At 38.9% G+C, this 15,454-nt stretch overlaps 3 protein-coding genes across 4 annotated transcripts; 1 reads left to right on the top strand and 2 right to left on the bottom strand.

Annotated features, from left to right (window-relative positions):
- Nucleotides 1-45: 45 nt before the first annotated feature.
- Nucleotides 46-1,712, bottom strand: saysd1 (SAYSVFN motif domain containing 1). Its single transcript, XM_061051785.1, has 2 exons — nt 1,524-1,712; nt 46-1,153 (listed from the first exon to the last, which is right to left on the bottom strand). The coding sequence occupies exons 1-2, from the start codon at nt 1,710-1,712 to the stop codon at nt 830-832; spliced, it is 513 nt and encodes a 170-aa protein (XP_060907768.1). The 3' UTR covers nt 46-829.
- A 275-nt stretch (nt 1,713-1,987) lies between these two features.
- grcc10 (gene rich cluster, C10 gene) lies at nt 1,988-4,688 on the top strand. 2 transcript variants are annotated; one of them, XM_061051788.1, is made up of 4 exons: nt 1,988-2,074; nt 3,470-3,523; nt 3,628-3,804; nt 4,049-4,688. In XM_061051788.1, exons 2-4 carry the CDS (start codon nt 3,472-3,474, stop codon nt 4,186-4,188), a joined length of 369 nt encoding a protein of 122 aa, XP_060907771.1. In that variant the 5' UTR covers nt 1,988-2,074; nt 3,470-3,471; the 3' UTR covers nt 4,189-4,688. The 2 variants fall into 2 exon arrangements, with proteins under 2 accessions (XP_060907771.1, XP_060907769.1); XM_061051786.1 differs by lacking the exon at nt 1,988-2,074 and adding an exon at nt 3,078-3,378.
- LOC132984801 (cytospin-A-like) lies at nt 4,623-13,521 on the bottom strand. The gene is made up of 13 exons (XM_061051779.1): nt 13,072-13,521; nt 12,012-12,135; nt 9,761-10,237; nt 8,424-8,497; nt 7,548-8,179; nt 7,378-7,465; nt 7,160-7,235; nt 7,027-7,063; nt 6,580-6,676; nt 6,343-6,459; nt 5,581-5,640; nt 5,362-5,447; nt 4,623-5,196 (listed from the first exon to the last, which is right to left on the bottom strand). The coding sequence occupies exons 2-13, from the start codon at nt 12,049-12,051 to the stop codon at nt 5,184-5,186; spliced, it is 1,797 nt and encodes a 598-aa protein (XP_060907762.1). The 5' UTR covers nt 12,052-12,135; nt 13,072-13,521; the 3' UTR covers nt 4,623-5,183.
- Nucleotides 13,522-15,454: the final 1,933 nt, after the last annotated feature.

Genomic DNA, 15,454 nt, shown 5'->3' with positions numbered 1-15,454 from the left:
AGTAAAGAGAAAGATGGTAATGATTACACATTAGGAAGAGCGGAGGATTTCATGTTCTCAGTTTATTTCACCCATTCAACCTACAGCCTTCTTATCTTGTACTTGAATAAGAACAATTTTACAATTTAAGTGCATTGGAAACACTGTTCTTTCCATCTTTAAATGCAAAAATTGCTCTTATACATCTCTTACAATAAAAGTAAACGCAAGACCCGGGAACAAAGGGATGAACCCCACCAAAAGTCCTCATAAATAGATATTTAACTCTTGTTCCCCTAAAGCCTAATTCCCATCACCTTTAGTAAGACATTTCCTATGAAGAGTTGTAAGAAAAAAAATCTTCAATTTTAAATGAATGTGAAAATTTCATGTTGCACATAAAAAACATCCCTGGTGAAATCAATGTGCGATGACCCATAGTTTGGCAAAAGTCTGCGAATTATATTTTTATACCATGTTGTGTGAAGACAGGCATTGAACTTTGGAAACCATTTATTCAAAAGTTAACAATTTTCTCATGTGGATTAAGCTTTCTTATCTTTTTAAGTGACTGTATAAAGGCTGTTGTTTCCAACTTTCACACCGAAATGTTATTTCCATTTTTTTTTTAACCAAACTAACTTTCAGTAGGAAATTAAGTTTGAATGTCAAAAAATGATAGATGAATTTTAAATCTATAATCATATATTACAATCACTTTTTAGCATTACATCTGGAGTAAAGCTGTAAATAGACCAATCTGAAGTGAATGTGTTACACAGAGAAAATGAGCTGACATCATAGATCTTATTCCCTGGATAAAGTTTACGTCTTCAGAAAACAAAGTGCTTCATCTGTTGGCCAGAGGTCTGTAGCCCATCTCTCCCTCCAGCTGCTCTGCAGTGAGAGAACCTAGCAGAGGCTGACAGTCCGGGTTGAAGACGGAGTAAGCGCTCAGTTCTCCGGGCTCGCGGGCAGCTGGGCTGCGGAGTCCTTCATAGAGCCAGTAGAAGAGGGAGATGATGAAGAAAGGCAGGCCGAACTCCAGTTCAACGAACAGACCGAGCAGCACCAGCCACAGCAGCACTTTAAGCAACGTGAGGTTTGACAAGACTAAGTGTCTCGAAGCCAGCCACCTCCCAAAAGCACTGTCCGCTATCCAGTCAGCGCTGTCCTGTAGGGAGACACAACAGAATGTTTAGTAAGTCCAATAACTTTTTTTTAATAACATAACTTTGTACTATTGCTGTGTTGTGGAAACCAAGCTGATAAAAACTAAAGGTGATTCTGGAGCCGGTGTCCGCTGAGGATTAATAAAGTATTACTGATTCTGAGGTAAGATCAGGTATTTTATACTAAAGTATAGATGAAATACTACCATTATATTATGTATGTTGTTTATAAACTGTTGTTTTATATTTATCTAATAGAGAAGTGTAGTCATCTACAGTTAAACCTGTTCAAGTCAAGTTTCTAAACATATGACTTGATGCATTGTTCAAATATGAATCACGCAGGTGCTCAAACACAGACAGATGTCTCACCTTTTTTGCAGAAGTCAGAGTTGAGTCTCTGTTTTCTTCACTCTGTGTTGTGTCCTGACTGTCTGATGTTTCCTTTGTGTCAGTCTTAGATGTCTCCATTTCTGTCTCTGCTGTGCACTCCAGGTCAGCACTGTTATCCTTTTTAGCAGCCTGGCGTCTGGCTCTGAAATCCGCCAGCTTCTGCTCCATTGATAAAGCAAACTAATGTGTTAACCCTCCTGTTGTTAAGCGTACGTGGCAAAAAAAAAAAAACCTCCTAGTACAACTATTTAAAAACTTCTTGATGGCAGCTTTGTCTTGTTAAACCCTTAAACGATGTATAATACGTTTCCACGCACTGTCCTTAACTTCCACTCCCACTTAAACTACATTTTGGTGAGATTTCACGGCGCTACTAGCTCAGCACAGCTTCTGTTTACCTTTTACATCCGCGTTGGACAGAAAGGAGGAAGTCCTGTCGCAAAACAAGCTTCTAACTGTCGTAAAAGGGTGTGGTGGTTTTCTGGCAAAGAAAATACAGGTCTGCCACTAGCTAGGTTATTTCATTGCTGGTGAGTGTTTAAACCTTTACACGTTCATTTTAAGTTGTTAATGGATTAACGCATCTTTGTTTTTTATCTGTTGTTGCTATTGGTAACCTAACGTTGGCCCTGAGTTTAAAAAAACAACGTCGCTTTACGTTTTTTTTTTTTAAGCTCTCGACGATGTTTCAAACCTCGAAACCTTAATCGATTTAAAAACATAATTCCTCCATCATAGCTCTTGTTTTATGTTGCTGTTTCATCGTGTTACATGTTAGTTAATGTTATCCTGCACTGATTTCAGGTGGTTTTAAACGACAGAGAGCATATTACTGATGTTTAATGGTTCAACTTTTGCATTATTGCACCATTATTCCTACAAAACCTGCAACCAACCACACTGTACAAATCTTAAATCACACAATGACATCTGTTTGTGCATAAATGATCAAGGTACAGTTGCCTATATCAGAATGTACCCCTGAATCTCTTATATAAAGTGGAAAAGAAGGGTAGGCTATTCTAACTATTGCCGATAAAATTCTCGATAAATAAAATAAAATTCCCTTTATTATTTATTTGGGAGTTTAAAATTACGTCTGAAGTTTGAATGCTTTTTAAAAAAAAAAAAAAAACAATGTTCCAAAACAATAAAGAAAAAAAAAACACTTTAACTGTAATATGCAAAACCTACCAAGCATGAAACAAAATCAGTGTTTCAGGTTTATCATAGCAAAGAAGCAAATTAAAACAGTAAATAAAAACTAGGGCTGGGCGATACGGACCAAAACTCATATCTTGATATTGTTTAGCTGAATGGTGATACTCAATATATATCTATATGTATTTTATTAACAGTGAAAACACGTGGAAAAATAAACTACCTGGTTGTGAATTAAAAAAGTAATATTATAAAATAAAAATGTTCCTTAAATACAATAAAAAAGAGAGAGAGGAGGAGCAGGGTTAAGAGGGACAGACAGTCAGTCATCATCAGTGAGATGAGAAAAAGGTGACCTGGCACCTCTACAACGTTATTTTAATGCAACATAAACTATATCGATATTAACGATATTGTCTTACCATATATCTTGTTTGAAAATATATCGATATATCTTAAAAACTCGATATATTTTCCAGCCCTACTAGAAACTAGTTAATGTTTGGGGTTAGATAATCAACAGCCTTTAACAGTTTAAAAAAAAGCTTTTGTTCTGTCCTGTTAGTGTTACTGTAAATATCTCAGTACACATTGTCTTGATGTGTCATGACTGTGGTTTATGTTTCATGTTTTGCAGAACAGGAACCTGCTGGAAACCAGTTTTTTAAACTGAGTCAGGCCCGTTAAACTGTAACTTAATGTATGTTACTTTTAAACTTTCCTGTATAATAAATGAAATGAAAAATTTCCTATTTTCTCTGCAGACATGGCCTCAGCTCCAGCACAGCAGCCCACCCTGACTGTTGAGCAGACCAGAGGTGACAAAGCTAGATTTCATATAATTAAACTGCATGAAAACCTTTATCTCAGACATCCCTGCCTTAGAAGCCTTGAAACTGTTAACACTTTGTTTATGTTACAGTGGTACTGAGTGAGGTGATCCAGGCTTTCTCGGTACCAGATAATGCAGCGAGGATGGAGGAGGCTCGAGAAAGTGCCTGCAACGACATGGGAAAGATGCTGCAGCTTGTGCTCCCTGTGGCCACTCAGATTCAACAAGAGGTCATCAAAGCGTACGGCTTCAACAACGAAGGAGAAGGTAAGCATAACGCAGCATTTTCTACCCCTCGAGTAGAGATTAACTTCAGAGATAGACGCCCAAAAGTATTTTGGGCACATTCACAAATTTGGATTTACTACATGAGGGCATGAGTGTTTTATTCAGGCCTTACCACGCTGTTATAAAATTATGTATGAGAACCTGAGGGTGGCAAAAATCAACCTCGGTGTTTCAGAGCAGATGACACATCTTCCTCATAATGATCTCGGCGCTCCACTTACAGGTGTCCTAAAATTTGCCAGATTGGTGAAGATGTATGAAACTCAGGACCCTGAAATTGCAGCCATGTCAGCTAAATTGAAGTCTCTCCTCCTGCCGCCGCTGTCAACACCTCCTATAGGAGGCGCCATTCCAGCTTCATAGGAAATATTTACATTCACTCAATTGTTCAACTGCAAGGTTACTTTTCAAGTAATGCTTTAGGGATCAACATTTAAGTACTGTTATTCCTTTTTAATTTGTCAGTTACATTACTTTTCTTGAGGAACTAATAGAAAAATACTCAAAACACTAAAACGTTCCAAGAAAGTCAGTCAATTTATTTTATTCAGAGCATTCTTGCAGACTTGTTAAATTATTGCTTTTTTAATGTTTTCATATTTATTCGTTACATGTTACACTTTGACCATACTCTTACGTCATTCAACCTTAAACAATTCCTTTAATGCCTTTTTTTTTTTATCATTAAACCATTTTTATATGCTGTCAAATGTATAAAATGTCATTATTTTGTCTTGTATTAAAAGATTTTACGTGAAACTCTTGTGTAGTAATGGTGTGGTAAAGAAAACAATAACTTGCATATATACATAACTTTATTATTGCAATAAGGCTTTAGCAACAACATACTCATATGTTTACAATGTTTTAAAAAAAAATCTGAAGCGCTAACACATGTACATATATACATTTCTGTAATGATTTTATCTTCCTTAGACAGGTGCAGCAAAATATAAAGTTAAAAGATCCCTAGTCTCATATATAAAATCTGGGATCAGGCCTCTCTCCATCCTTTGTTCAGTGGGCTTTAAGTTAAGGTGCATGCAGACATCATAGCAGAAGAGGTTCATGATAAAACTTGCACGGTAAGTAAAGACAAATAAAGTGCCCCATATTCTTAAACATCTATACAAAAACAAACATGTTCCTAAAGTGCTCCTTATTTATTAAAAAGAAGGCAAACAGTGCAAAACCAGTGCACCCTGCACCTTGTAACAAATGTGAAAGGAACTCATATTCTGTACTTGTGCTGATTCTTCTTGTGTCTTGTACCTTATTACCCAGCAGCTTTTTGGATCTGAACAGATGGTATGTAGACAATAAGATGACTACAAGGTGCAGTTTCTTCCATCTGGGCGTCAGAAAACAATCCTGTTTGTGTGTGATACATAAAAACCATGTCATAAAATCGAATATTGCTTACATTTTCAATCCTGGCTGAGTTCATTATGTGGAGAGCTCCCTCTAGTGTTGAACACTGTTTCAGTCCTTCAGTTGCAACAGGCTGAGAAGAAAGAAGAGATAGACCGAGCTCACATCTCAAAGTGGCGGAAAATGTTTTCAACATAACCCAGGACCTTCTGCCAGTCTGGCCCGTCCGATTTCAGCATCTCCTCAACTGTCTGATACAAAGTAAACAGGGAGAGATCATATTAGACGAACAGTCCGTCGGTGCCAGGGAGTTTTAATGACATTTCTGAATAGGCTTATTAGAATAGAACCAAACATCAGAAGGTAATCTCGTGAATAACTCACCAGTGTAGCTGTGATTCCTACACTCTCTCCTGTCTTAAAAGCCAGGTCGAGATTTTCTTTCTGAAAGAGAAATCTGAGTCAAAACTTTTTTCTATAATCAAGTGTGAATTTGTAATTCTGGTAAAACATCAAAATCACTTTTCTTCACTGTTACCAAATATCTTTCATTCCTTAGACCATCAGATGAAACACAATCTGAGGACTGAAATGTTTTGGAAATATGAAGAATTGATCAATAAAAGGTAAACAGACTTGAGCTTGTATCGTGCTTTTCTAGTTGTCTTCATTACTCAAACTCTTTTTAAACCAAATGTCACATTCACCCCATAATACCACGTTCACACACTGATGGCAGAGGCTGCTTAGTATAGTGTCCATCAGTATAAATAATCCCATTCATACACATTCAGCAGCAGGACTAATTTGGGGCTCAGTGTCTTTCCCAAAGACACTTTGACATGTGCCTGCAGGAGCTGGGGATCAAACCCCCGCTCATCAGGTTGAGAGACAACAAACTATCACTGAGCCACAGCCACCTCAATAGCATGAGGTACTTTTGGTGAAACACACTGGAGGCTAAGTTTGATGTAAATGATGGATTCTTGAGTCACTAGAAATCATTGTTAACTTGTAGGAATAATTTAGCAAAATGAAAAATTATCAATATTTGTGTCTGGATAGCCGTTATATTCATTTATTCACTTGTGCCTTTTTCAAAAGTATTTTTTAAATGCACTTATTACAATTTAAATTCCAATTTACCTTGTCCACCAGGTTGAGGGTGTCATACGGGATGCGATTTGGTAAAAACGTGTGATAAACTGCACAGAACGCCAAGCCGTCCTCCCAGCTGCTGCTGAAGTTTGTGATCTCAATATTCTGCCATAAAAACATACAGAATAAAGACAATACATAGTCATTAATTTTTTTTTTTGACCACCCTGATTTTAACTTAATTTCCTTGATTTCCCTCAATATGAAAAATAACCTTCCCCTCACCTTATAACCCTGGGTACGACTCTGGCACCAGCGCAGCAGGGAGTTTCTTCTGGAGCCGCCATAACGCCTCAACAGAGCGCTGAAACCATCCTGAGGTCTAAGAGGGCGAGAAAATGTTTGATAATGACTTAAACAGAGTTGCAAGTTTTCAAAATAAAGTTAAGACGCTAAGAAAAGTAAAACGACAAATAAGGTTTAAAAAGTGATATACAATGTAAAAAGTTTAAATACAATTTAGCGGATGTGCCAAAGGAGCATGGTGGCTTGATTACTGCATAACGACATGAACGTAGTAGGATATCATGTTTTTTTTTAATCTCCCTAATGCATTTGAAATACAGGACACGCTTAATCCTTTTCTGTTGAACTAATTAAAATATAGGGGGGGGGGGGTATTGAAATGTAGCCTGTCTGAGTCAAATAAGAAAAAGCCATTTAGTTACTTACCTGGTAGAATCTGAGCTTTGGTCCTCATCCTGTTTTCCTGAGAGACAAAGAAAGACTCTGCAATTGCAACACAGTTTCTGACTAAGCTTTCAAACAACATAAAGGCCATTTAAATATTTACATTTAAGCTCACCTGTGTAAAAGCTGGACCAGCTGTCCTGCCTATGAAAAACACGGTCCATCCTTCTTCGGTTCGGAAGCTCTTCTTTCTGGAAAAAGTTAGAAATGACAAGATGTTTTGGTTCTGCCAATGCCTTCTTTGGTTTTCCCCTCGCTAATCATTGAGGTATTTGTCCATGTAATCAAGCTAAATTAAATAACCTTTTAAAATAACTTTAAAAACTGTTATACCTTGGATAGAGGCAATGTTGAGCTTGTCTTTTTGGGGGTCCCATTTTCACTGGAAGGGTCACATGGGAGCGGGAGACGAGAGAGACTCCTGGAAGACATTTTAAAAAAATGTTTTTTTAGCTATCTATTTATAGTTGTGTCTGTGAGTGTGAACTTTCATATAGACTCACCAAGATCTTTCAGACAACATAACAATCCTCCTTGGATCCTTCTGCCCACGTCCCTCGTCTTTCCTCTTTTCCTGCACAGCCAAACTGCGAAGGTATCCCTCCGCAACTCCTTTCCCTTTCAGCAGCTCGCTCCCTGATTCGTTTGCCTCCTCAAGATCTTGATCAACAACTTTAGCATCCAACTCTTTATCTGTTCCGTTCTCCTCTTTCTTTTCAATGTTTTTAGCTTCCACCTCGTCTTTATCTCCCCTGCGATTTTCCTCTTTTACTTTTTGTATTTCCCCCCCCTGCCCCTCATCAGAGTCTTGTCTTTCAGCCTGTTTGTCACAGTTTGCCACATCTTTCACTCTGCTGGTGTTCCTCAGGGCTTTAAGCTCGGCCCACTCCTGTTGCTGCTGCTTTGAGAGTTCAGTCAGTTTGAGGCGAACGTCTCTCTGCTCAGCTCTCAGAATCTCCAGCTCTTGCTCCTTTTCCTGCTGTCTGCTGAGGGCCTGATCCAGCTGCTCCTTCACAGCCCTGTGGCTTTCCTGAAGCAATTCCATGGCCTGCTCCGACTCAGCACGCAGCCGGTCGGCCACAGACACTGCTACCTGCAGGTCACTCTGGAACTGACGCCACTCCAGCCTCTCTGTCTGTCACAGAGGACAAAACAAAGACAAAAAAAGATGAGAAAACTGTGAAACAATGTTCTTAATATAACTCTTAATGCTCTCTTAGAACAACGTTGGCTATTAGAATAATTAGCCTGCAGTGACATATCAGAAGAATTCTTATATAGTTAGGAATAAAATGAAAAATAAAAAGTCACTAAAAAATAATTAATATTAAAAATATAAATTAGTTATCATTATCATTGGAACTTCAGTTTCAACTCACCCTGAGTGTCTCTCTCAGTGCGTCCACCTCATCAACCAGGTCATCCTTTTCTGATATCAGGCGCCTGAGCAGCTCTTGGAGAAGAGTCAAACACAAGTTGAACACAAAGTTGAGTAAAAAAGGATTCAAGATTATGACAACAGCAATAACTTTCCTGTGATACCTGTTCTTATTTAGTTGTGGAGGGTGCTTTTAAGCCTGGTAAGTGTCATTCTGATGTCATCAGGGTTTCCCCAGTTAAGGCTTGAAAATGGCAATTTTGGTATAGAAATCCTGGGCTATCAAGGGAGGCATAGAGCTGGGAGAATATAGGTATTCATCAAACAAGCGTGGTAAGAAGCTGCAATCTACTCCATAGTTCTAAATTGGTATTACGTAATTCCATACGTACCCTGATCATCTGCTTGGAAAATTATGGACGCCCACAGTAAACTGACGTTAGAATGGGAAGTTGTTTCAAATATTATCACCAAATAACCTCACTTTTTTTAATCATCTTACTAATTTCATATTCCTTGTCCTCCATATAGACTGCATATAAATATGGACAATGCATCTCCATCTCAATGGGCACTAACATATTTGGCTGGTCATGTAAAACGGACAGGCTGGTGGGGCCGGGGTATGGACGCTCCACTTCTTTGCTAATTAAAACAGTGTACAGCAGAACAGAAACTTGTGTAGGTTTGAAGCAGACACTTCTAGTGATAAAGTCTAAAGACTCCAGTATTAGTAGTCACTTCATTCCTCTTGCTATTCCTCCTTACTCTACTAATCTGGTAAATAATGATAATGAGCTCTTTTTCACATAAAGTAACTAAATTTAAAGTTGTCAGAAAAGTGAACACTAGGGACATAAATCGCCATGAAAAGAACTTACTATAATGACAGAAATCATGTTTGAGACATTTTTTGTCATGTTTTTATTTTATTTTACTACTCTACTGTAGTCTTTCAGCAGAGGGCGCTCTAAATATTTTGGCTTCACTTCTCTCCCGACCATCTTTATACAGTCCAAACACATTAGTAACAATAAATGCCTTTATACATTTCCATTACTTCAAATTTCTTTCCATTCTCTCATTTCCCTTTTTTCTGTGCAGTTATTACCATCATTATTATTTTACTTTTTTTTCCTCTGAAGTATCTCCCCCCTCTGACTTAGCCTACAGCAGCCAGCCATAAATTTTTGTTATTGTCATTGTTGGTATTCTGTCAACTATCTCACTCTTCGGTTTTGTTTTTTCTCACTGTTTTGTCTTTAGTGTCAATATTTTTCAGGCAATTTCAGTGATAAAAATAAAGTTAAAATTAAACATAGCAGATAGAGGACCTACCTACTGCTCCTGTGGTTACATCAGTGTTGGTGCTCAGGCCTAGAGAGACTCTATAGTGCTCCATCAGACTGAGTAAAACCAGGGTCATCTCTTCTCCAGCTCTCTCTACTGCAGCCTGCGGCTCCACTCCGCTGTCCTGATCCTGCCAGCTCTGCCCTGATGGCGATGCTCTGGACGAATGCAGAGACGAGGGGCTGCCCGGGCTGAGCTCTGCCTTCGTGTGCCTCACTTCTGCATTGCTCACGGCCGCTTCTGAGCTGGTGATGCTGTCCTCGCTTATAACGGCCCATTCTGAGGGAGCAGCCAGCTTCTGTGTCCAGTCTGCAATTGGAGAAGTGGAGGAGGGGGTGGTGCTGCTGCCGGCTGGTGACGGCGTCTGTGCCTTATTAGAGGCGGCTGTAGAGGACAAGGCCATGGCAGACAGATCGGAATCTGAGGGTGTGGTGGGAGGCGTGTGGAAGAAATCTAGGGGAGAGCCTAAGAGGGGGGAATAATTTGTAAAACAGACAGGGAGAGAAAAAGAGACATCAGAGAAGCCTGAAAAATCATCTAATATAGGATGAAAAATGTGCTAACTGCAGAGCCTCTCTCTTCTTTTCCTTGATGCAGATGTAAGCACTCAGTGTCTGCTCGCTTATTTACCGTCCTGGGCTGACTGATGCAGCAAAAAAATCTCTCCTCTCCAAGTCTTGGCAGGCTAATACTCACACACTGTTCCCCCATGTGGCAAGATCCAGGAAGAGAGGTGATTTCACCCTTATCTGCTATCAAACAGCTGCTGTCACTGCAGTCACAAGGCGATTACATGTATCATCTTACTGCAAGTATTATGCATGAAAGCATATACCTTTGAAATACATTTTTGAAAGACATTTAGAGTGAATTTGTTGATTTTATTTGCTTGTTTTTCCATGTCCTAAGAAGTATGAGTATCATCTGTTTATGTGATTTTTAAACTCTGTTTATGGTGTGCAATGGACATAAACGTCATGCTACAGGGTCCTCCACCTGTTCATTTCAGATCTTTTTCTACTCCTTCATCCTCCTTGCCCTTGCGTCGTACTGCAGGATTCTGCAGACTCATCATTTCCCTGCAAGCAGCAGCAGCAGCATCATGATGTAGTCTGTCGGGCCACAGCTGCAGGGGAGCTATTCTCATCCTCTAGCCTGAGCATACTTCCTGCATGCTGACAGCCAAGAGAGGAAAACAAGGACTAGCATTTTGAACAGCTGTAAGTTGGAGTTTAACTGAACAACAACACGCCGAATGTCTACACAACACGGCAAGTAAGGCTGCGCAGGGGAAATTTCACACATTAGCTGAGCTAAATGACAGCTGGCTGTGATCTGAAGGATGCTGAAGGCACGAGAGAGGCTAAATACAGAATCATCTGGGATACTGTTTTTTATTTAACACCAAACTGACTCATCTCCTTATTTGTCTGCCAAGTGATATTTCAGTGTTCGCACAGTAGTCAGCACCAGAAATTCATTCGCACACAGTAGCATCATCTTTGTTCACAAAAACTTGAATTAACATTTTTGTTTTACTTGGTTGAAAAAAAATATTTCTGATTATGTTTTTCTCACTATTTTCTTATTCTTGGTTTAGTGTCATACTTTTGTTACAAAAATGCCTTTGTATTCTATTAGTGTACTTAAGGTAGATATCAGAAGGATATATTGAATGGCCTTTGTGATTACATGTTCTCATAATTCAAGGAACACAATGAATATCACTGCACTCACTGTTAACTCAAGGGTGTTAAAGCCAGCAAAATCTGAAACTGTTATACACAATAATCCTCTGAACTTCTCTTCTTTTGTGTTGACTCTGTATGTTTGTATTCTACAGATTTGTTTCTTCTGATGCACAGAGGAGTTACAACCTCACAGCTTTTCTCAGAATAAAGGATCCTCTGTTACATGTCTGCATAACCAAAGAAGAACTTCAAACATTTTTCTTCTTCTGAGTGTAAAAAGCTTAATTTCACCTGGAGTAGGAAGGAAAAGACAGACACTTAAAAAAAAAAAAGAAACACACACAGCACACCGTCTCCGAAGCAGGGAAACAATAGTCTAAGAATAGACCGTCAGTCCTATGGTATGTACAAATTAAGGGTATCGATTCAAACATGAGTGAAAAACAGACCATATTCACTGCAGCAACCCCAAAAAAACAGATTTTTTCCCCCCCTCTATCATATGTGGAAACATGTAAAATACTTGGGTTTTTTTCAGTTTCTAGTACCTGTAGTGCTGTGGCCGTCTTTGCCATGTTGGTTACCCATGATCCAGCAAGGGCGGGTTATCTGGACAGGCGACCCCTGTGTCCTTCACTGTGTCCCTCTGTTTTGTGAGGCTCCCAGCTGTCTCTGGACAGGAGGGAATAAAATACAAATCTTCAATGATAATCATAACTCAGAGCTGAATCAGCCTACAAAATGAGTGCAACGTGTCAAAACAAACATGACCATTGCTCAGGGAGTGTTGAATAATCTTACAAATATTTTCTCAAACACAGTAAGATAATGGTTTGTCACTGAACAGTACAAAAGTCAATGTGCCAGGAGTGTCACCTGGCTGTCAGACAGCTGTCAGATTTGTCCTCCTCATGAATGAAGTGACTCAGGTTACACAGCATGTTTTAAACTTCACTCAACCTCAGTGTGTCACTACAAGAAGCCACAGATTTGCAGACATCCTTTCCAACAACGTTCACTGAGGATCTCTTGCAGAGCTGGATTTACAACACATGGCCGATGCCTCGTAAAATCAACCAAACTCCATCGTAAATCCCAACAAATTATAACAACTAATATTATTAAGAAAAGACAAATACACCAATCACCACAACACGCTTCTGGAACACATCGGCACAATCTCTAGAAGACATCGGCGTAGATATGATTCTTGTGAAGCAATAGGTGTCAAAATGATCTGGGGTTTTTTTTAACACCACACTTGTTACTGACCAACGCAGATCACGTCAGGTTCAGGTGTCAGGATGACCAACTCGCCAAATCATTAAGCTACTTAATAAACGTGTTGCTTAAAATATTGTAAGCCGTAATAAATAAAAAAATCAAATGTATCAAGATGTGAAATGTTTCCATTTCTTGGCCGTGCTTCAAGCCCCTGTCTTCAATTAGCCTTGAATATTAAAATACCCGTTTGGTGAATGAAGTTTGCGTTCACATTTTCATCCCAAAATTGTCTCCCCCGTCTCGTGGTTGCAGATTCATTTCTGACATACGATTTATCCAACCGACGACACTGCTCGACTCCGACACCCTGCAGTTTCATCCTACCTGATCAGCCGGACAGGGGGACGAGTTCCAGCTTGGTCCCCGACTGTGCGACGGTTTCCTATCCGGGATGTGTCGATCTTAAATTCAGCCTAGGACACTGTCGAGTCACCGAAAGTCATGCCTTTCCGATGGACCATACAGCTACCGTGTGTAAGGCAGCAACCATGTATCACTTGGGGTCTAAACTCAGATTTATGTTCAACTCTGCTTTGCCTTTAAATCCAATGCGACAAAAAGCAGAGAAGGAAGCAGAAAGAAACTGGTTGCGTAGAAGCTGCACGTTGAGACGACGACATAAGTGAATTCAATGACATTATTAATATAATTTATCAGAAATAATGAATAAAACAAATCAAAATAATGTGCTGGTGTAGACCTACTCTAATGGACAGAAATGTGTTGTGTTGCTGGTGTGAAACAGGGTGCGCGAGAAAGCAGCTCAACCGGCTGGAGGCTAATTATTACTGCAGGTGTGGCTGCACGTGGGTGGGTAGGCTAACAGGTAACATCTCGGGCTGGCTTACGTCACAATCATTCTGAAATATTTTGGATGACATAACCAGCATGTATAGGTCCAAACATTAGATTAAACCATTTCAGTTTTAGCTGCAGATATTCAGAGGTCCACCTCTCTTTTCCTGACGCACCAATAGGCTACTGAATTAAAAAACAGTTATTATTACACCAGGAATATTAGATAAGATATTCTTTATTTTCTTATTCCACATAGCCAGAATCATAATAATAATAATAATAATAATAATAATAATAATGCATTTTATTTATAAGCGCCTTCCAAGACACACAAGGACACTGTACAACAATCAACATTTGAAAAACAACGATGGATAAAATCAGCACACAATAAAAGAAATGAAATGTAGGACAGTGTAATTGCAGTTTAAAATGTTAAGAGTGAGTAGGCGATTTTGAACAGATGGGTTTTGAGTCTGGATTTGAAGATGGGGAGAGAGTCAATGTTGTGAATGTCAGGTGGCAGAGTGTTCCAGAGCTGGGTAGCAGACCATGGTGCTGAGGCGGGCAAAGGGCACGGTGAGGTGGAACAGGAATAAACATGTCCCTGTAGTATGACGACATTATAATTACACTGATGATGCCATGTCTGTATCTTTAAACCAATACAATCACACAACAGACACTGCAGCCTGGCTATGGTTTTAAATTATGTAATAAAATGTATAAATAGAAGTTAGTCTACTTCAGAAGCTATACAGCTGACATGATGATCGGGTCTAAACCCCAACAGTGCAGATGCTCTCAGAACCTGTATTAAATAGATTAAAATAAATAAGAGCCACATAAACAAGAATAGGCAAAACAAAAATATACAGTCGTTCAAGACCTTCCTCAGGTATATTTCCTTTGTGTGTGTTGTTTGATTTATTTGATACACAGAAAAGTTGGATGACTTCAGCATAGCATAGAGACATCAAGGATGAAGGAATACAAAGAATGGGAAACTGAAGGCTGGAGAAGATGTAGGCCTATTATGTATTGCCAAGGGAGCATGGTTAACCTATACATACTGTGACATATGTATTCAGATAGTGAAATCATAATTATGTAGATATACAGAGAAGTTGAGTTTTTCCAGCACCATGGACAGAGCTCAGTGAGAAAAAAAAATGTCTCTGGCGCCACCTAGTCCCTAAATTTAGTACTGTCAGGAAAATTGGAAGAGAAAAATATATTTAAACATAAACCTGAGTCTTTTTTAAATGTATTTATAAAGATTTATATTTGTGCTTTTTATACCTTTTTTTTAGAGACACGGCAGTGGACTAAGTCAGAAACTGGGGAGAGATAGAGAGTGGGGGATGACATGCAGGAAAGGAGCCACAGGTTGCATTCAAACCTGTGCCGCCTGCTCTAGAGGATATAAGCCTCTTGTACATGGGGCGCACACACTAACCGCTAGGCTACTTGGGCCCTATGAACGTGGGTCTTGTGTTGTTGCTATAAAAGTTTGGATTTGCAACATAAAGTTTGAATTTTGGTTTCTAAAAGTTTTTACACATTGGGTACATCGATTTTTAAAATGTATATAAAATTGCACACACACTAATATATATATATATATATATATATATATATATATATTATAGATTATTGTTTGTATTTGCACAAAATATATATTTACTTTGTTTTGCAACTTTTGCTAAGTGTTTAAAAAAAAGATTCTATACATTTAAGCAAAATGTGCAGCCTTTATTTGCCGTCACAAAAAAAAAAGCTGCAGTGTGATTTATATTTGATTAATTTGCTTCGGTTTCATTCCATTTCAGAGAGAAACTGTCTTTGTACAGTGTGTGTGTGTGTGTGTGTGTGTGTTGTTTTATTGATTGCGAGGTTAAGTTATCAC

The sequence above is a fragment of the Labrus mixtus genome, chromosome 12 (assembly GCF_963584025.1).
Source record: "Labrus mixtus chromosome 12, fLabMix1.1, whole genome shotgun sequence".
Classification (NCBI taxonomy): Eukaryota; Metazoa; Chordata; class Actinopteri; order Labriformes; family Labridae; genus Labrus; species Labrus mixtus.
This window is presented reverse-complemented; position numbering and strand designations above follow the sequence as displayed.

Excerpts from the sequence above, each read along its gene's own strand:
- saysd1 (XM_061051785.1), bottom strand. The coding sequence starts at position 1,712 with ATGGAGCAGAAGCTGGCGGATTTCAGAGCCAGACGCCAGGCTGCTAAA. Across the intron at positions 1,154-1,523 it reads CTCTGACTTCTGCAAAAAAG|GACAGCGCTGACTGGATAGC; the intron begins GTGAGACATCTG and ends GTCTCCCTACAG.
- LOC132984801 (XM_061051779.1), bottom strand. The coding sequence starts at position 12,051 with ATGGGTAACCAACATGGCAAAGACGGCCACAGCACTACAG. Across the intron at positions 7,064-7,159 it reads CTGGTCCAGCTTTTACACAG|GAAAACAGGATGAGGACCAA; the intron begins GTGAGCTTAAAT and ends TTTGTCTCTCAG. Across the intron at positions 6,460-6,579 it reads GTCGTACCCAGGGTTATAAG|AATATTGAGATCACAAACTT; the intron begins GTGAGGGGAAGG and ends TTTTTATGGCAG.
- grcc10 (XM_061051786.1), top strand. The coding sequence starts at position 3,312 with ATGACTGTGGTTTATGTTTCATGTTTTGCAGAACAGGAACCTGCTGGA. Across the intron at positions 3,379-3,469 it reads AAACCAGTTTTTTAAACTGA|ACATGGCCTCAGCTCCAGCA; the intron begins GTCAGGCCCGTT and ends TTTTCTCTGCAG. Across the intron at positions 3,524-3,627 it reads GACTGTTGAGCAGACCAGAG|TGGTACTGAGTGAGGTGATC; the intron begins GTGACAAAGCTA and ends TTTATGTTACAG.